This window comes from Aquarana catesbeiana, linkage group LG01, assembly GCF_042186555.1.
Source record: "Aquarana catesbeiana isolate 2022-GZ linkage group LG01, ASM4218655v1, whole genome shotgun sequence".
NCBI lineage: Eukaryota > Metazoa > Chordata > Amphibia > Anura > Ranidae > Aquarana > Aquarana catesbeiana.
The window spans coordinates 142,582,847-142,605,126 of NC_133324.1; the positions used below are offsets into that span (position 1 = coordinate 142,582,847).

At 43.8% G+C, this 22,280-nt stretch overlaps 1 protein-coding gene across 1 annotated transcript in view; it reads right to left on the minus strand.

The window, feature by feature from the left end:
* The window catches only part of LOC141135105 (baculoviral IAP repeat-containing protein 1a-like), a 61,572-nt gene that overhangs the window by 10,039 nt on the left and 29,253 nt on the right, over positions 1–22,280 (minus strand). The window contains exons 7-10 of the mRNA XM_073624402.1: positions 20,973–21,143; positions 19,853–20,014; positions 13,303–13,389; positions 10,993–11,157 (exon numbers count right to left, since the gene is read on the minus strand). Coding sequence (XP_073480503.1) covers positions 10,993–11,157; positions 13,303–13,389; positions 19,853–20,014; positions 20,973–21,143 — 585 coding nt within the window. The remainder of the gene's footprint in view (positions 1–10,992; positions 11,158–13,302; positions 13,390–19,852; positions 20,015–20,972; positions 21,144–22,280) is intronic.

Genomic DNA, 22,280 nt, shown 5'->3' on the forward strand with positions numbered 1-22,280 from the left:
GTGGGGGGGGGGGGGGGGGGGGGGGAGCAGTAATGCATTCCTGATGAATTGGCTAAAATTGGAGCCGCGAATGGTCCTGTCAGCACAAACTAGTTAAACAAATTTTGCCCTCAAGATTGATGAAGCAGGGTGGAAAATGATTGTTCATAGTTCAAAGGTTTTCAATTCCCGAGTATTTTTTTTAATGCACTTTGTATTAGAAAATTGTCACAGATTATTGCAAACATGGCACAATATGGCATTCAACTAAGAATGAGATACTTCAAGTGCTGCATAAGAAAAACCATGCCTACTATGAGCAAGATTGTGACAAATTATATAATTACCAAAGGCCGTAGTAATCAGTAAAGATGTATGACTCTTTGGTAATCAAATAAAAAAAAAAAAAGTACAGTATAGGAGGTCACAATTTGCTCCCCAAAGGATTTCAGTCATAGTATAAATGCCATGTCAATAGAAGTTTACCGGTTGAGTCCTGGCAATATGCCAGAGGTTTAGTTACAGCCAGTTGGTGTTAAAAGATGTAAAAAACAAAAATGATAAATAGGCAGTTTCATCTTAGTATGTGGATAAGAGCGAAGGAAGGAAGGAAGGAAGGAAGGAAGGAAGGAAGGAAGGAAGGAAGGAAGGAAGGAAGGAAGGAAGGAAGGAAGGAAGGAAGGAAGGAAGGAAGGAAGGAAGGAAGGAAGGAAGGAAGGAAGAAAGAAAGAAAGAAAGAAAGAAAGAAAGAAAGAAAGAAAGAAAGAAAGAAAGAGGGAAGGAAGGAAGGAAGGAAGGAAGGAAGGAAGGAAGGAAGGAAGGAAGGAAGGAAGGAAGGAAGGAAGGAAGGAAGGAAGACAAAGGGGAAACGGGAGGGATATAGGCAGTTGGGAGAGAGCATGACAACCAGCCAGTATCAGCAACTGGGAAGTAACCAGGTATTACATTTACAGAGAAGTGTTGAAAAGGACCCAGTGATCCCACACCTGTGGGAGGGTATTATTCATTATAGCACCTTCAGCCATTCAATGTAACAAGGGTAACCAGGTTATATGGAGGAAACAGGACAGAAATTACAAAAAAAGAATGAATATACATAGACACACTATAAAGCTGTGTGGGGAGTGAAAGACAATCAGCCCAGTCACTAATAATACAAAATGCCATAAACTATCTGTGACATATAAACCTAATGTACATAAATCACAAGCAAATGAAATCTGTGAATTATTTGTTGTTTCCCAGGACCATTAGGCATTTTCACTCCACCCCTCTAAGATATGATTCAAATAATGATGCAAAGCCACTAAAACAGTGTCTCTTAAATAAATGAGTCCCAAATGATCAAACAAAAAAAAGTCCTTACATATGTGGATGCTGCTGTTCTGGGGTTTCTTGGGGACTAAGCTGGCGTATATTTTCCATCAAGAACTAACTTTTCCACAGTGCCAGTCCTACGTCGAGTTCTCTGGGTTGACTGCGGAGACCTTTTCTGGGGATCCTTGTCAGGGACTTCTTGAGCCTAGGGGGCTCCCCACCCATCTGGTCATTTTTCAACAGGAAATGTGTTTCCTTATTTGCTTAGCTCTGATTTAACCTTTTAGGAATATCTGATTTTATGACACAGTACTGAATACCTTCATACCAACCACTTCTACCTCCTCTATGACCCTGAAGAAGGGATATACTTCAAGATTCCCAAAACACGTCGGGCTATAGGAGAAGTGTTTCTTTCAAAGTTTCTTTAGCTCTTTTGAGCCTGGTACTATATGTATATGCTGTACTGTTATCATGTATGGTGATGTTTTGCACCATTACGTTTTTTAATCTTCAAATAATACATTTTCTATGTTATATTATACATTGTCTACAAGAGTTTGCCCTTAAAGTCCCACAAAGGCAAACCGGGGGTACTTTTCTTTTGATTATACAAAATGCTGGCATGTTGGCAACAAAAAGTTGGAGCCTTTTTACTCTCCATAGTGGTTCTTCCTCAATAACTAAATATGTATGTGTGACCAACCACCAGTGAATTCCAGATATCATAGCCTTCTCTTTGACGGATCACCCACATGTCACATATGTGCTCACCTCCTGGGCTGGACCTTAATAGTCAAGGTCAAATGCACTTTTGCCCCTCTAGGGGCTATATGCAAACTGTCTCCTGGCTCCCAGTAACAATCACAGGCACCACACATAGACTGGAACCTCTGTTTGACCTTCTTCTCTCCGTGTACTCATGCAAAAGGAACAAAACCCAATAGTGCTCTCCATACATTTTAAAGCAATTTAATAAAATCTAAAATGGGACATTTACAAACAAATGCACTCTCAATGCCATGCTCTGCGCATAGTATAAAAGTAAACTGCCTTCTCATCGCAGGGTCTCCATAGTGCCCAGTGGTGGCATCAAGTGTGCTGACTTGACTTTGTTACTATATGCCTTGCACCACCAAAGGCTTCCTCAGTAGGTCCAGGGCAGGCCAGCACAACCTCTTTATATAAAATACTGGCTAGCTCTGAGCTCCACAGCAATCCAACACTATAAGAGCCCATTCACACAGGGGCAACTTTGGATCCGACTTCAAGTCGCCCCTAGTCGCCTCAAGTCACGCTACATGAAAAAATCAATGTAAGTGAATGGATCTGTCTTAATGCACACTACTGCAGTCGCTCCGACTTCAGAAAAGGTTCCTGTACTACTTCAATCCGCCTTGAAGGCAACTTGTACCCATTGATTTCAATGGATGTTGCCTCCAAGTCTGATCACTGTTCATACTGAGGCAACTTTACAGGAAGCAGAAAGGAAACAGAAAGTAATTTCCTCCACTAAACAGCCAGCCCCCTCCTTCTCACACACAGCTGATAAGCTCTGATTGGCCACTTGTAAAGTTCCCTGTCCTGGAGGCGACTTCAAGTTGTGTTGTAAGTTGCCCCAAGTCGTGCTGTGATTCATACTCAAGTCGTGTCCAAGTTGCCTCCCAAAGTCGTGCTGGAAGTCATGTTGCCCCTGTGTGAATGGGCTCTAAAGCTACACTCACACGAGTAGCCAGGTGTGGCCACTGGTGAGAATCAGTGGAAACTTGCAGGTGGATCGAAGCTCTGCATGCATCCACTGTGTGCTAACAGCAGCTTTTAACCACCTCTGAACACAGAAAAACTGTCCATCTGAAAGTAGGCTTAAAGAAGACAAAGAAGATAATTACTGCATACCTGAGGGATGTCATTTTGCACAACCAGACCACTACGTGAAAGACATGAATGTTTTGGTTCTTACAGGTGATTTTAAAAATACTCAGGAAAGGAAAACCTTCTTTTAACTGTTAGTGTAAAAGAAAAAAAGGTATCACGGACAGTACACCAATACGGCTACAATCACCTTGAGCCTGACTACAAATCCCTTTCCCTTTTGTAGTTCACAGAAGATCAGTTGGAAAAAATTATAATATTGTTTAATATCTCAGTTCAATGCACAGGAAGTTACGAGTGCACTACAATTCTGGAAAGATCAACAGGTACTTTCTGTACTTGCAGTCACTACATGTAAGCTACAATATATTAACTTTTGTTCTTCAGATAAGAAACACAACTACGGGAAACTATAAAATTATCTCTTGTAGTGGGGCTGTGCTCACACTGCAAGGGATAATTGCTCATTTAGGTCTAGGGGGCAGAGAAAAGCAGATTTATTTACCCGATCCTCCACTCCTTCCTGTTGCTAGACTGGTCCCCACAGTGTCTTCTTCCCTCCTCTCCACTGATTCCTTATTCTGTCATCATCAACACCAGTGCAGGGTCCATAACCCTACACTGGATGTGAAGACGCAGAGGCAGAGTTGGAGTTCCATCGGAGCGTGTGGGAGCACCATTTGCTAGAGGATCGGAGAATCAGGTAAGTAAAGGTGCATTTCCTTTCCCCTAGCCAAAATGAGCAGTTACCCCCTGCAATGTGGGCACAGCCCCACCACAAGGGATAATTTTATAGTTTCCCCGGGTTAGACTTTAATGCACAAAGCAGTTTCTTTCTAAAATTTCATGTACATTTACTGCACTGTGATTGCAGCCTCAAACACAGCTATTTATTACTAGTAATTGTATGATCTATCCTAATTTATGTAGTCAGGAAAGCAGACAAGACCAGACCTGTGTTTGCTGTGGTGGTGGTTAGCACTTCTGCCTAGCCACACTAGGATCATTGGTTTGTATCCCAACCACGGTACTACCTGCAAGCAGTTTTCATGGGTTTCCTTCCACACTCCAAAGACATGGCTCCTGTCAGGGGCGTTGCTAGGTAGCAAAAAGACCAGGGGCTTCAGCCCGAAGTCAGAGCCCAGCACTGGGGGTGGGGGGGAAATGATGGTGCGGCAGACGGTGGGGTTGTATGGAGGGGGGTGTTACCTACCTGACATACACTGACCTACCTGGCTGACATACACTGATCTACATGACATACCTGACACATACTAACCTACCTGGCTGACATACACTGACCTACATGACATACCTGAAACGTACTAACCTACCTCACATACACTGACCTACCTATCTGACATACACTGACCTACCTGACCTACATGACATACACTGACCTAACTGACACACGCTGACCTACCTGGCTGACATACACTGACCTACATGACATACCTGACATGTACTGACCTACCTGACATGCACTGACCTACCTGACATGCACTGACCTACCTAACATACACTGACCTACCTATCTGACATACACTGACCTACCTATCTGACATACACTGACCTACCTGACACACACTGACCTACATGACATACCTGACACGCACTAATCTACCTGATGCGCACTAATCTACCTGATACGCACTGACCTACCTGACATACACTTACCTACCTGACACACACTGACCTACCTATCTGACATACACTGACCTACCTGACACACACTGACCTACCTGACATACACTGACCTACCTGACACACACTGACCTACCTGGCTGACATACACTGACCTACATGACATACCTGACACATACTAACCTACCTGGCTGACATACACTGACCTACATGACATACCTGAAATGTACTAACCTACCTCACATACACTGACCTACCTATCTGACATACACTGACCTACCTGACCTACATGACATACACTGACCTACATGACATGCACTGACCTACCTGACACACACTGACCTACCTGGCTGACATACACTGACCTACATGACATACCTGACACGTACTGACCTACCTGACATGCACTGACCTACCTGACATGCACTGACATACCTAACATACACTGACCTACGTATCTGACATACACTGACCTACATGACACACACTGACCTACATGACATACCTGACACGCACTAATCTACCTGATACGCACTAATCTACCTGATACACACTGACCTACCTGACATACACTTACCTACCTGACATACACTTACCTACCTGACACACACTGACCTACCTATCTGACATACACTGACCTACCTATCTGACACACACTGACCTACTTGATACACTGACCTACCTGACATACACTGACCTACCTACCTGACATACACTGACCTACCTATCTGACACACACTGACCTACTTGACACACACTGACCTACTTATCTGACCTACCTATCTGACATACACTGACACACACTGACCTACCTATCTGACATACACTGACCTATCTATCTGACATACACTGACCCACACTGACCTATCTGACATGCACTGACCTACCTGCCCTTGCCCCCTTAAAGCCTAAGTTTATTTATTTAAAATTAGCCAGGGGGCAGTCAAATCATCAATTGCAGCCACTGTGCCCCGTCAAATGCAGCCACTGTGCCCGTCAAATGCAGCCACTGTGCCCATCAAATGCAGCCACTGTGCCTTGTCAAATGCAGCCACTGTGCCCATCAATTGCAACCACTGTGCCCCATCAATTGCAACCACTGTGCCCCGTGAAATGAAGCCACTGTGCCCGTCAAAAGAGTGAAGAGAGAGAATAGAGACAGAAGAAGAGAGAGAGAAGGAGAGAAGGGGAGAAAGAGAGAAAGCGAGAAACACAAAGAGAGAGTGACACTTTTTTTTTTAAATCTTCGTTCTGTCCCACTCCCAGTCACAGCCACCATGGCCATTATTCAGCTTGACTCTGGAGGTTGAGGGAGAAGGAGGCGTTGCGTTCTCCTGAAATCATATCACTCCGCCTGTCAGTCAGTGCAGTGGGCGGCGCTGCAATGGCTGAATCACACAGGCAAACTGCGGCTGCCGCCGCTGCTGTCTACCCTATTTTCTCTCCCTTTCTCTTCACTGCAGGATAGGGTTGCCACCTTTTCTTTAAGCCAAACCTGTACACTTTAGAGGTGCATGGCAAAAAATTTTGGAAAAAAAGCTGCATGGCAAATATTAGCACAACACATTTTGGAATGGATTTACACCTCTATTCATACATTATTATATGTGTGTGGCGACTGCCCAATATATGTTTAAATAATATTGGAGTGTATTAATACTTTATCCTTTGCGGTTTCCACCATCATTCACAATTCTTTTTTCACATTTAAATTAATATACACTATAGGATTGTAAAGACCTGGGACACCTTTGGGTGCACTAAGAAGAGCAATAATGTCAGACGCTTTATTGGTGAGTTTTACCCCCCATAATATAGGGGTCAGTCTTAATAATAATAATAATGTATGAATAGAGGTGTAAACCTTCAATTAATTCCAAAATGTGCTAAAATCCAATTTACTTTTTCGGATATTAGCAAAACACATTTTGGAATGGATTTACACCTCTATTCATACATTATTATATGTGTGTGGCGATTGCACAGCATATGTTTAACCACTTCCCAGCCATAGTCATATGACGTCCACAGATGGGATCTCCCATCCTGGGTGGACGTCATATGACGTCCTGGGATTCCCAGCTGCCTAGGGTGCGAGAGCGCGCGCGCCCGCCGCGTTGCTCGGGACCCGGTGCGTGTGCCCGGCGGCCGCGATGTCCGCCGGGCACCCGCGATTGCCTGTTAACCGGGCCGGACCGTGGATCTGTGTGTGTAAACACACAGATCCACAGCCTGTCAGCTCTGAGGAGAGCGATCTGTGTTCCCAGAACGGAGGAACACTGATTGGTCTCCTCCCCTTGAGCGTCCCCTCCCCCTTCAGTTAGAATCATTCCCTAGGAAACATATTAACCCCTCCCCGCCCCCTAGTGGTTAACCCCTTCACTGCCTGTCACATTTACACAGTAATCAATGCAATTTTATAGCATTGATCGCTGTATAAATGTGAATGGTCCCAAAAATGTGTCAAAAGTGTCCGATGTGTCCGCCATAATGTCGCAGTCATGAAAAAAAATCGTGATCGCCGCTAAAAAAAAAAAAAATAAATATATATTTTTTTAAAAATGCCATAAATCTATCCCGTATTTTGTAGACACTATAACTTTTGCGCAAACCAATCAATATACGCTTATTGCGATTTTTTTTACCAAAAATATGTAGAAGAATACGTATCAGCCGAAACTGAGGAAAAAATTAGTTTTTTAAAAAAAAAATTGGGATATTTATTATAGCAAAAAGTAAAAAATATTGTGTTTTTTTTTAAATTGTCGCTATTCTTTTGTTTATAGCGCAAAAAATAAAAACCGCAGAGGCGATCAAATACCACCAAAAGAAAGCTCTATTTGTGAGGAAAAAAGGACGTCAATTTTTTTTGGGTACAACGTCGCACGACCGCGCAATTGACGTTTAAAGTGTGACAGCGCTGAAAACTAAAAATTGGCCTGGGAAGGAATGGGGTGAAATTGACCTGTATTGAACCGGTTAAATAAGATTGGAGTGTATTAATACTTGGATTACCCTTGGGGGTTTCCACCATCATTCACAATTATTTGTTCACATTTAAATTAATATAATTATAGGGGGAAGTTGCACTGCATTTTAATTTATTTTTGCATAGTTTTTTTCGAGGCGTTTTAGTTTTATTTTAGGTTGTTTTTTGTTTTTTAGATCAGAGTCCCCTATATCTGATCCTCTTTAGAGACAAACCGTCAGTCTCTAAGGGGGGTGCTGATATAAGGGGACTGTAATATAATGGGTTTCTCTGAGGAGAGGGAGGAGGAGGTAATATAAGGACAAACTGATCTAATGTGGGTGCTGATATAAGGAGAGTTTCCCTTATTTAGTAGAGGTCTCTATTTTGGGGGGGTGGGGGTACTGATCTAATGGCGGGTGCTGACTGCGGATCTAATGGGTCACCAGCAGTCAGCACCCCCTCTACATTAGCTCAGAGTCCCCTTATATCAGCACCCCCCTTAGATATCTCTAATAGATCAGTGACCCCCCCCCCCATCAGTGTCCCCTGCCCCTAAAGACCCCCATTAGACTGCCTTACCGAGAGCCGTTTAGAGTCAGAAAATGTGGGAGCCGGAGTTTGGGGGTGGAGCGAAGCTGCTCTTCTGTAGTACCATTTTCCTTCCTTCCATTGTGTGAGGGGGCTTGGGGAGAAGGCAAAGTAGAGGCAGATGCTGCATCCCTGTGCCCACTGTGTCGGCAAGACACATTTGAACTGGTACACTCACTCACAGGGCTGCTGTTAGGAATCATAGGGCCTCCACCCCCTGAGGGGGGAAAAGAGGTGGGGGGAGGGAGGTGAGAAAGGGGAAGTGAGAGAGGAGAAGGAGGCAGGAGAGAGAGGGGGTGCTGACACAGAGGGGGGTGGTGCTGACAGAGGGGGGGCACTGACAGAGAGGGGGAGGGCTGACAGAGAGGGGTGCTGACAGAGGGAGGGGCACTGACAGAGGGAGAGGGCTGACAGAGAGGGGGTGGGCTGATGGGGGGTGCTGACAGGGGGGGTGCTGACAGAGAGGGGGTGGGCTGACAGAGAGGGTGTGGGCTGACAGAGAGGGGGGCACTGACAGAGAGTGTGGGGGCTGACAGAGAGGGGGGCACTGACAGAGAGGGGTGGGCTGATAGAGAGGGGGGCACTGACAGAGAGGGGTGGGCTGATAGAGAGGGGGGTGCTGACAGAGAGGGGGGCACTGACAGAGAGGGTGTGGGCTGACAGAGAGGGGGGGTGGGCTGACAGAGAGGTGGTGCTGACAGGGGGGTGCTGACAGAGAGGGGGGTGCTAAAAGAGAGGAGGGTGCTGACAGAGGGTGTGGGCAGACAGAGAGGGGGGGGTGGGCTGACAGAGAGGAGGGTGCTGACAGAGAGGGGGGTGCTGACAGAGAGGGTGTGGGCTGACAGAGAGGGGGGGTGGGCTGACAGAGAGGGGGGTGCTGACAGAGAGGGGGGTGCTGACAGAGAGGGGGGCACTGACAGAGGGTGTGGGCTGACAGAGAGGGGGGGGTGGGCTGACAGGTGGTGCTGACAGGGGGGTGCTGACAGAGAGGGGGTGCTGACAGAGAGGGTGTGGGCTGACAGAGAGGGTGTGGGCTGACAGAGAGGGGGGTGGGCTGACAGAGAGGGGGGTGGGCTGACAAGGGGGTGCTGACAGAGAGGAGGGTGCTGACAGAGGGTGTGGGCAGACAGAGAGGGGGGGTGGGCTGACAGAGAGGAGGGTGCTGACAGAGAGGGGAGTGCTGACTGGGGGGTGCTGACTGGGGGGGTGGGCTGACAGAGAGGGGGGTGCTGACAGGGGGGTGGGCTGACAGAGGGGGGGTGGGCTGACAGAGAGGGGGGTGCTGACAGAGGGGGGTGGGCTGACAGAGAGGGGGGTGCTGACAGGGGGGGTGGGCTGAGAGGGGGTCGGGCTAACAGAGAGGGGGGTGCTGACAGAAAGGGGCGGGATGACAGAGGGGGTGGCTTACAGAGAGGGGCACGCTGACAGGCTGGTGGAAGGGCAGATAACAGACCTCAGTCAAGAGGAGACACATCGCGTGTCGGGCAGGGAGGCGGGACTCCGGGCTGCCGAGATCACCCACAGTCCAGCCCAGCTCCGCCTCCACATGTGACCAGTCACCACCTCCACCGGGCCAATCACAGACCCTTATGTCCACCGCCTGCACAGCCAATCACAGAGCGCCCTCTACCCAGCCCTCGTATGGGGCAGTGAGTGTAGCACTGATGTCGGTGGGCACGGGAATCGGGATGCGCCGGGGCCACTGGTCACAGGACAGCTGAGGATCATGTCTGTATGCAGCCGTGCTGCATAACTAAGCAGGGAGAAGAGGTGAGCGCTGCGGGGGGGGTGAGGGAGGTGGCGGTCCGATGGCTCAGTGCCTGTACATGCCTGCTCATCTCTCCTCCACCTCCAATGCCGCCCGCCGCAGCCGCGACCCGCCTGCTTGTCTCTCCTCCACACCCGCTGAGACTCGGGGCTATGGGCTCCACATTCGGGGCTCCAGCCTCGATAGCCACCCCCTGGCTCCTGTCTAAATTGGCCCAAGTATGTGTATGAATGTGAGTTAGGCACATTTAGATTGTAAGCGCCTTGAGGGCAGGGACTGATTTGGATGTATAATAAATATGCGTAAAGCGTTTGCATAAGTTGACAGCGCTATATAAGTACCTGTAATAAATAAAAAAGGCTCAATCTAAAAGTCCTGAGGCATATGTGAAGGCAATGTTCCCTAAATATGAACAGATAGATTTCTTTTTATTTTATAAACCCAAATATAGGGGGGCACAAGTGTGACCCTTGACATTGTTTAGGGGCTGCACATAATGATCAGTATATGTAATGCTAGAGAGGAGAGGAAATGATGGTCAGAGGCAGTGGAGATGCTGCAGGCTTGGCTGAGACTGGAAACGTGCTGCAAAAGATATGAACGACTGGGGATATGTTACATGAGGCTAGTAGGGATCACTGCTCTTACCCCTTTACAAATCAATGCTCCCACTCCCACTCCCACTCCAGACTAATGGGTTCAAGGGCTGCACAACAAGTACCAAAGGGCCATATGTGCCCATAGAACTACAAATTGGACAGAGGCACGTTCAAAAGCCTACTATACCTGGCTGTGCACCAATTTTTGGCATCTTCTGACAGCTATGCATATGTGCCCAAAAACAGGAACTCACCTAAGAGTGCAATGCTGTCATCATCTAAAATCTCCTTCATGGTGAGGAACTGGAGGTTAGGTATCTTCTGAAACTGTTCAATGATTAATTTAGCAGCATGACCCATTCCGCGTCCCACTGGTAACCACAGCTTCTCCAGGTGAATAAGAGAGCCCAAAGCTATGGCTGTGAGGGAAAATATATTGTATTTTACTTTAGAGGCCTTGACGATGCAAAACGGCTTCCACATATTTTTGCAAATATTGTGCAACTAATAGCTTTGTTTTTAATGAAAATTAATAGATAGAGTAATTTGTTTTCATTCTTTTTTTTTGCTGGCTAGCTTTTGTTTTATTTTGCTGTGCCCATTGATTTTCTACATTTCTGGAAGATACACCTTCTAAAGGAATAAAAGCAAAGTGCAACCTGGCCTTAGCCCCCATTCACACCAGTGCAATTTGTCATGTGATTTGACAGTTCCAAATCACATGACAAGTTGCACCCCATTGTCAGGAATGGAACCATTCAAATAGCGACTCATGTCGCTGCGACTTTGAAAAAGGTTCTTGCACTATTTTTTGCCGATTTCATTGCAGCTTGCATAGACTTCTGTTGTATGAAGCTGCAATGAAGTTGGCAGTGCAAAACGCAATGATGTGCGGCTTTGAAAATGGCGCAATTTCAAAGCTGCACATCATTGTGTTTTGCACTGCCGATTTCATTGTGGCTTAAAAGTAAACCCTGTTGAAAAGCCCCCCTGCCCCAAAGTATCCCCCCCCCATGTTGAGGGCATGCAGTCTGGTATGGTCTGGGGTGGGGGGGGTGGCGCTTGCTCGTCCCCTCCCTTTCCTGACCTGCCGGGCTGCATGCTCGGATAAGGGTCTGGTATGGATTTTGGAGGGGGCCCCGCTGTTTTTTTTTTAGCCGGCAATTTTTTTTTTACATTCAGCTGTCAGCAGGTAAACCTGCTGACAGCTGATGACTCATTGGTTGTTAAGGACGTGACGGTGGGCTTCCTGGCCCTCTCCTTAGCAACCAGCTATATACAGTGTAAAAAATAAATAAATAAAAACACAAATTGCGGCAAAATCATGGTAAAAACGCAATACTTGCATTTTAGATGCAGGTCCATTGAAGTCTATTACATGCAAAACTCTGCATTTTGTGGGAAAAAAAGTCCCTGACCCTTTCCAAAAATGCAGAGGCACAAAAATGCATTGATGTGAACGTGTTCCATAGGAACCCATGTTAAAAACATTCCCTGCATTTATGCAAAATGCATCATAAAACGCATTAGTGTGACTCGAGCCTAACTTTCTTAGTGTTGCCAGACAGCGTTTTTTTTAAAATAAAGCAGGAAAAAGTAGTAAAATGTATTACTGTATATGCAGTCTGATTGCATGAGTGCCAAAAAGTATGTGCACCGCTCGGGAGAATGAATGATCAGCAATCCAGTGTGGGTGCCCCCGCTTGCCACCGTGCATTTACAAATATAGAAGAAGAATTGGCCGCACACCACCATGGAGCTTGAATGAAGTGAAGTCCTTTATTTACACATGTCAAGCATCAGACAGGATACAACAGGATAAGATTGGTACTTGGTTACCAATTATATCTTCTTGTATCCTGTCTGATGCTTGACATGTGTTAATAAAGGACTTCACTTCATTCAAGCTCTATGGTGGTGGGCGACTAATTCTTCTTCTATATCTGAGCCTGATTGCATTACTGTAATACATTAAAAGGATTCAGTTGAAATGTTTTCCAATAAAGAACCCAAAGCTTGTATTATCTCCTGTATAAAATGAAAGTGGATGTAAACCCTCACTTATACCCAGTGAAGTGAACAGCCACAAATGATATACGGGGATGAAACAAATCTCCCTACATACCTTTTACATGCACTTCAGCTTTCTATATTCTTTAGAACTCTAACATCTGGTTTGAATTTTTACTTCCTCATTCAGCAGTAGGAGGGGATTCTTGGCATACACTCTGAGACAGCTGATTGGAGGAAAGGCACACACCCCCCCTCCACATAGGTAGAGGAAGGAAGGAATGTGCAGAGCTGTGCTGTGACAAGACAAGCTCTCTGCTAATCTATAGCACCCTCCCAGGACACAAATTTCAGCCTGGTTTTATCTTGGTTGATGGAGAACTTGTCAGAAGTTATCATGCTAATAACAGAGCAATGAAACAGCAGAAACACATGGGACTCAGTGCTTTGGAGAGAGATAAGTAAACACTACAGATATATGTGCCCAGCTCAAATTTCATGAATGCGGTTACATCCACTTTAAAAACAACAAATGGAAAAAATGTATACTTTACCAAAGCGTTCAGAAATATTGGCTCCATAAATGCTGTGCCGGTCCAGATTTAAAACTTTTAAAGATGTCAAATTCTTTAATCCTTCAGCTGTTAAGAGGCAAAGGAAAACATATGAATAAATTATGGCCACCCAGGAACAGGAAACATGAAAACTTGTAGGATTGCCAGGTGAAAATATAGGTAAAAAAAAAAAAGCATGAAAAAGATAAAACTACTACATCCACCACCCAAAAACTTGTAAGCAATAATTTCGTATTCAATAAATTAAGTAAGTCAAATTTAGTTTTTGAGGTTGGATACACTTTAAAAACCTGTTTTCAGAAAAGCCCACTAGTGTTTGCATAAACACTTTTTCCTTTTTGCAGCAATCCCCATACCCCCTAGGAGCAGTTAGGGACCTCCAGTGGTCAGGTAAACTGACATTTCACCTTAAAGTGGTTTTAAAGGCTCAAGGTTTTTTTACCTTCATGCATTATGCTCTACTCCTAATACTCTACCTCAAGCATGGCTTGGAAGCTTAGGCCTCTGACCAAGGCCTTGTCTTTTGAATACATGTATTCAAAAGGCCTTGTCTTTTGAATACATGTATGACCAGCAGGCCTAGGCGATCAGAAGCAAACAGCATACTCCTTTCCACACTTTTAGCAGAACCCGGGGGGGGGGGGGGGGGTTGTAGATCTCACAGGTTGACCCTAATATATATTTATACCCTTCCCCATCATACACCAAGGACAATAAATCTCTTACTGGTTGGCCGGGGAGATAAACATTTTCATAATTTTGCAAAATTATATTACGTTTTCGGAACTCTCCTCCTTCATAGCGGACCTTACAGGTAACCTGATAGAACTAACACCTGCGATGGCAATACTAGGGATAAATCTTGATATATATCCACTGTGTTTTAGAACAATAGTAGCACAAATACTAACAGCCGCAAGGCTTACTATCGCCAGCATGTGGAAATCTACCGAATCTCCCAACCTGTCGAATGTTATTACTAGACTAAACACTCAATCTCAGTACGAACTGTTATTAGCATATAAAAACTCTTCTATTAATAAAAAAAATGGAAAGAATGGTTAAACAACCCGAGAGCTTCTAACTATTTAAAGAACTGCGATATATGAGCTTCCACAAGTTTGAAAGTCATACGGATTTCCTCCCTCATCCCTGTTCGTTTTTAACCTTGGAAACCAAGATTTGTTTACAGTTAGTTCCCACCCGGGGTAAGCGGAAAGAGGTTATCAATTATATGGCTATTACCTGGTATCCTTGTAATTTTTATTATATGTTCTCTAATTGTTTGTTATATTATGATCTATGCAATGTGATAAGCAAAACTAAAATAACGGTAGTCACTGAGGGTGCTTGTCAGCCGCTTGACATGACAGAGGAAGATCCATAACAGCTGCATTCCTCATGAGCTTTCTTAACACTGAACCAGTAAAAACATCACATACTGTAACAGTGGGGGACAGAAAAATATTACTGCATTTCTGCTCACTGCTAACTGCCCCCTCCCGTTCCTTCCTTAAAGTGGATGTAAACCCGATCCATGGCATTTGAACTGGGCATATATATCTGCAGTGCTTTCTCATCTCTCTTCAAAGCACATGTCCTGTAGCTGTCTCCTGCCCATGTTCTTCTGTTATCAGCATGATAACTTCTGACAGATTCTCCAACACACAGGATAAAAGCAGCCTGAATTTTGTGTCAGGGTGGGTGCTATAAATAGATTAGCAGAGAGCTGGTCTATTCACAGCACAGCTCTGAAAGTCTCTACCTATGTTTAGGGGGGAGTTGTGCCTTTACTCCAATCAGTTGTCCCCCAGTGTAATCCAAGACTACACTGCTACTGCTGAATGAGGAAGTGAAAATTCTAACATGATGTGCACTTTCTATACAGTATATAAAGCTGAAGACAGCAGATATACATGTAAAACTTATGTAAGGAGATTTGTTTCATCTTAGTGTATCATCTGAGGCTGTTCATTTCACTGGGTATATGTGAGGGTTTACATCCACTTTAACTACTTCAGATCCGCACTATAGCCGAATGACGGCTACAGCACAGACCTGCTTTGCCGGGAGTGCGTCTATTGATGTCCTCCCGTGCCCGAGCGGCCTGCGCGCCCCCTGCAGGGCGTGTGCCGCGCGCTCTGTGATCAGCGTGTCTATGAGACTCGCTGGATCACAGATTGGAGTAAGGGGTCAATCCCGATCCCTTACCACGTGATCAGCTGTCAGACAATGACAGCTGATCATGTGATGTCAACAGAGCCGGTAATCGGCTATTTTTTCTCCTCGCGTTGACAGCGTGAGGAGAAAAAGAAAAGCCAATCACTGGCGGCTGTGAGAGGGACATCAGTCCCGATCACTGGCGGCTGTGAGAGGGACATCAGTCCCGATCACTGGCGGCTGTGAGAGGGACATCAGTTCCAATCACAGCAAGCTGCCGCCAGATCCTCAGTGCCCACCTGTGCCCCCTGCCAGTGCCACCTAGCAGTAGGCAACAGTGCCGCCTACCTGTGCCCACCAGAGCCACCCATCAGTGCCCACAATCAGTGCCTCAACAACAGTGCTGCACATCAGTGCCACCTATCAGTGCCCATTAGTGTCACCTACCAGTGCCCATCAGTGCCACCTATCAGTGCCCATCAGTGGTACCTATCAGTGCCCATCAGTGCCACCCATCAGTGCCACCCATCCGTGCCACCCATCCGTGCCACCCATGAGGGCCCATTAGTGCCATCTTATCAGTGGCCATCAGTGCCACCTTATCTGTGCCCATCAGTACTGCCTTATCTGTCCCCATCAGTGCCGCCTTATCTGTGCCTAGCAGTGCCTACCAGTGCCCACCAGTGTAGCCTATCAGTGCCTACCAGTGCCGCCTCATCAGCGCATATCAATGAAGGAGAAAAATTACCTGTTTGCAAAATTTTATAACAAACTATAAAACATGATTTTTTTTTTCAAAATTTTCCATCTTTTTTTCTTTGATTTTGCAAAAAATAAAAATCCCAACTGTGTTTAAATACCACCAAAAGAAAGCTCTATTTGTGGGAAAAAAATGATAAAAATTTCATTTGTGTACAGTGTTGTATGACCGCGCAATTGTCATTCAAAATGCGTCAGCGCTGAAAGCTGAAAATTGGTCTGGGCAGGAGGGGGGTTTAAGTGCCCAGTAAGGAAGTGGTTAAGCTACAATAGACAGCTGACAGGGGTGTTCACATGGCGTGGTTGAGATGCTTCGCACTCGCGGCAAATTTCACCTGACATGTAGCGATTGGTGGGCTTGCCGGGATGTTGCACAGTCAAGCAAATGGGGAAGCACAGCAAATGCCCCGCAACCATATGCAATGAACGCGGGTAAGGTCCAATTGTCAGCAATGGGGTTAAAACAGGCAGTGCGGAGGCTTCAACGCAGATTGGGCATTAGAGGAGAGGGAGATTTAGACTCACGTCTAAATCTACCCTAAAACTTTTTATTCTGAGTGGTGGTTATGGGAAAATAACTCAACTCTAAAATATGTCAATCATCAACATTCATAGCTTTGTGCTTTTTGAGGTCACCAGGCAACATTTTACTTAAACAAGAATTATAAATGATAAACTATCTGTCTTGAATTTAATTACATAGTTACATAGTTACATAGTAGGTGAGGTTGAAAAAAGACACAAGTCCATCAAGTCCAACCTATGTGTGTGATTATGTGTCAGTATTACATTATATATCCCTGTATGTTGCGGTCATTCAGGTGCTTATCTAATAGTTTCTTGAAGCTATCAATGCTCCCCGCTGAGACCACCGCCTGTGGAAGGGAATTCCACATCCTTGCCACTCTTACAGTAAAGAACCCTCTACGTAGTTTAAAGTTAAACCTCTGTTCTTCTAATTTTAATGAGTGGCCACGAGTCTTGTTAAACTCTCTTCTGCAAAAAAGTTTTATCCCTATTGTGGGGTCACCAGTACGGTATTTGTAAATTGAAATCATATCCCCTCTCAAGCGTCTCTTCTCCAGAGAGAATAAGTTCAGTGCTCGCAACCTTTCCTCATAACTAAGATCCTCCAGACCCTTTATTAGCTTTGTTGCCCTTCTTCTTCCATTTCCAGTACATCCTTCCTGAGGACTGGTGCCCAGAACTGGACCAGAGCCTTGTAGAGTGGGAGAATTATCGTTTTATCTCTGGAGTTGATCCCCCTTTTAATGCATGCCAATATTCTGTTTGCTTTGTTAGCAGCAGCTTGGCATTGCATGCCATTGCTGAGCCTATCATCTACTAGGACCCCCAGGTCCTTTTCCATCCTAGATTCCCCCAGAGGTTCTCCCCCCAGTGTATAGATTGCATTCATATTTTTGCCACCCAAATGCATTATTTTACATTTTTCTACATTGAACCTCATTTGCCATGTAGTCGCCCACCCCATTAATTTGGTCAGGTCTTTTTGCAAGGTTTCCACATCCTGCGGAGAAGTTATTGCCCTGCTTAGCTTAGTATCGTCTGCAAATACAGAGATTGAACTGTTTATCCCATCTTCCAGGTCGTTTATGAACAAATTAAATAGGATTGGTCCCAGCACAGAACCCTGGGGAACCCCACTACCCACCCCTGACCATTCTGAGTACTCCCCATTTATCACCACCCTCTGAACTCACCCTTGTAGCCAGTTCTCAATCCATGTACTCACCCTATGGTCCATGCCAACGGACCTTATTTTGTACAGTAAACGTTTATGGGGAACTGTGTCAAATGCTTTTGCAAAATCCAGATACACCACGTCTACGGGCCTTCCTTTATCTAGATGGCAACTCACCTCCTCATAGAAGGTTAATAGATTGGTTTGGCAAGAACGATTTTTCATGAATCCATGCTGATTACTGCTAATGATACTGCTCTTATTACTAAAATCTTGTATATAGTCCCTTATCATCCCCTCCAAGAGTTTACATACTATTGATGTTAGGCTAACTGGTCTGTAATTCCCAGGGATGTATTTTGGGCCCTTTTTAAATATTGGTGCTACATTGGCTTTTCTCCAGTCAGCTGGTACCATTCCAGTCAGTAGACTATCTGTAAAAATTAGGAACAACGGTCTGGCAATCACTTGACTGAGTTCCCTAAGTACCCTCGGATGCAAGCCATCTGGTCCCGGTGATTTATTAATGTTAAGTTTCTCAAGTCTAATTTTAATTCTGTCCTCTGTTAACCATGGAGGTGCTTCCTGTGTTGTGTCATGAGGATAAACACTGCAGTTTTAGTTACTGAAGCCCCCCGATTCACTCGTGAAGACTGAGGAGAAGAATAAATTCAATACCTTTGCCATCTCCCCATCCTTTGTAACCAGATGTCCTTCCGCATTCTTTATGGGGCCAATATGGTCTGTCCTCCCTTTTTTACTATTTACATACTTAAAGAATTTCTTGGGATTTTTTTTGCTCTCCTCCGCTATGTGTCTTTCATGTTCTATCTTAGCTGTCCTAATTGTACCCTTACATTTCTTGTTGCATTCTTTATAAATTCTGAATGCTGAGGATGATCCCTCATCCTTGTATTTTTTGAAGGCCTTCTCCTTTGCTTTTATATGCATTTTTACATTGGAGTTAAGCCATCCAGGACTTTTGTTCACTCTTTTAAATTTATTACCCAATGGGATACATTGGCTAATGCCCTTATTTAATATGCTCTTAAAGCAAACCCATCTCTCCTCCGTATTCTTTGTTCCTAATATTTTATCCCAATTTATGCCTTTTAGCAAGGTTTGTAGTTTAGGGAAGTTGGCTCTTTTGAAATTCAGTGTTTTTGTATTCCCCTTATGTTTCCTATTTGTGTGATTTATACTGAAACTAACTGACCTGTGATCGCTGTTACCTAAATTGCCTCCTATTTCCACATCCGTGATCAGGTCTGTATTGTTGGTAATCAGTAGATCCAGTAATGTTTTATTTCTAGTTGGTGCGTCTACCATCTGACCCATAAAATTGTCCTGCAAGACGTTAAGGAACTGGCGAGCCTTAAATGAATGCGCAGTTCCCTCCGCCCAGTCTATGTCTGGATAATTAAAATCCCCCATTATGATAACACTTCCCATCCTTGCTGCTAATCCAATTTGTGATAGGAGATCTGTCTCTACTTCCTCCCTCAGGTTAGGGGGCCTATAGCATACTCCCAGTATTATTTTCCCCTTAGCTTCATCCCTTTGGGGCTCTACCCATAAGGATTCCACCTCCTCCCTAGCTCCCTCAGTGATGTCATCTCTCACATTTACTTGTACATTATTCTTTATATATAGGCATACCCCTCCCCCTTTTTTACCCTCTCTATCCTTGCGGTATAGGGTATACCCTTGAATGTTTGCCAGCCAATCATGAGAGCTGTAGAAAAAGGTCTCTGAAATTCCCACAAAATCCAAATCCTCCTCGTGCAACAGTATCTCTAGTTCACCCATCTTGTCCCCCATGCTCCTGGCATTGGTAAACATGCCACATAGTTTAGACCGGTCGCATATTATCCTCGTATTGGGTGTTTTGAGATTATAATACATTACCTAGAAAAGCCATGTCATGTTCCAAGAGAACCGATCCAAAAAAGCTCAGTTCTTTCAGCTTCTTACACATTGAAAGTGACTCTATTATGCCTTTAAAATCTGGATAATACTTAAAAGATAAATGCAGAACCTCCAAATCTGCAAACTTTTGGATGAAGCCACCTGTAATATAAAACATATATGTTTAGCTTTTGTACAAATTTCCCTAAATGAACACCGTTATTACATACTGTAAAAGTAAGTAATTTAAAAAACCTCAAGTTTTAAAGTACATGTATATTTTTGACAAAACATTTCCCCTACCCCTTTCTCTGAAACCCTCAGTACACAGAGCTTTGTCTCTCTCCCATAAGTGTTTACTTACCTCTCCTGCGGTCAGTAAAAATCTAGTGTCAGAGCAATGTGCTCTGGCTTCCAATATATAGGACTTTAGTGTAGAGACAGCATATCATTAGATTTTACTGTCTGGGCTGCAGAGAACACAGGAGGGGGAGAGACATATAACTAGGAGGGAGAGAGGCTGGGGACTTTTTGTCGAACATGTACTTTAAGTAAAATAATTAATGTTAATAATTTAAAAAAAACAAGAAACATCAAGGAATTTGGAACATACTGTATGTCTAAATCTTTGTTTTTACTTTTAGGTTTTGTAATCCAATGATTTTTTTAATTAAAATGTTGTAGTGTAGTGTAGGTTTTTAATAGTTATTGATTTACAAGAAACTTTGTACAGTAATAGTTTTTATGTTATCAATTATGTTAGTGCATAAGTAATTACTTTTGTTTATCTATATCTATATCTATATCTATATATATCTGGAAGACAAAAGGACCATTGTAGCTCACTCAGAACTTTGACGGAAGAAGAAGCGGATCATCACTTCCAGAAATTTCGAATGAAATTACGGGCTCCCCTGGATTGGAATGATGCTGTATTTTATCTTATCATCTGTAATACATCTTTAAACCAAGCTAAGTGAATTCCTATTAATCTTTATACTTTTAAGTTGTCTGAAATTATTGAACTACATCCACATATCTGAAAAGTTAAACAAGAAGTAATAAAGTTTAACCCTTTATTACAACTGTGGTCTGGGTTGCTTTCTGTTTACACACTTACCAAACTTAGCCGATCCAGTGCTATATCCCATGCAACCAAAAGCAAGTTTTTTCATTTTGTGTAGAGTTTCAAATTCCTCTGGCAAGTGATCTAATACGTCAGGGTTTTCCAGTAGGTACACCGTCACTTCTTGTAGATTTCCAAACATATGTATGTTACGAATCAGAAACTCTACAAAATATACTGCATGATCAGAAACACTGCTTCTCAAGTGAATTTACTGTGTGTGTGTGTGTGTGTGTGTGTGTGTGTGTGTGTGTGTGTGTGTATATATATATATGTATATATATATATATACATATATATACACACACACACACACACAGTGCTGTGAAAAAGTATTTCACCTCTTCCTGATTTTTTATTAATTTGCATATTTCTCACACTTAAATGATTCAGATCATCAAACAAATTTTTATATTACACAAAGATAACCCATAACACGATAATGCATCCCGTTACATCTGGCATAAAAAGAATACACCATTTTATAACAAGAACATCATACCAACAGTCAGACATTGTGGTGGTAACATGATGGTCTGGGGCTGCTTTGCAGCTTCAGGACCTGGACAAATTACCATAATTGATGGAACCATGAATTCTGAGCTCTACCAGAAAATCCTAAAAGGGTATGCTTGGCCATCAGTTTGTGACCTCAAGCTCAAGTGAAGTTAGGTTATGCAGCAGGACAATGATCCGAAACACAACAGCAAGTCCACCTCCAAATGGTTCAAACAAAGCAAAATTTAGGTTTTTGAGTGGCCTAGTCAAAGCCCGGACTTAAATCCAATTGAGATGCTGTATCATGACCTTACACAGGCTGTTCATGCTGGAAAACTCTCCAATGTGGCTGAATTAAAACAATTCTGCAAAGAAGAGTGGGCCAAAATTGCTCCACAGCAATGTGAAAGACTCATCGCCAGTTATCGCAAACGCTTGATTGCAGTTGTTTCTGCCAAGAGTGGCACAACCAGTTATTAGGTTTAAGGGGCAATTACTTTTTCACATAAAGCCAGGCAGGTTTGGACAGCTTTTTTGCCTTAATAAATGAAACCATCATTCAAAAACTGCATTTTGTATTTACTTGGGTTATCTTTGTTTGATGATCTGAGTCATTTAAGTGTGACAAAAATGCAACAAAATAAAAAATCAGAAAGGGGGCAAAAATACTTTTTCACAGCATTTTATATATATATATATATATATATATATATATATATATATATATATATATATATATATACACACACATACATACATACATACAATGATTTTTTTTTTACATTATTTATTCTGATAAATGAA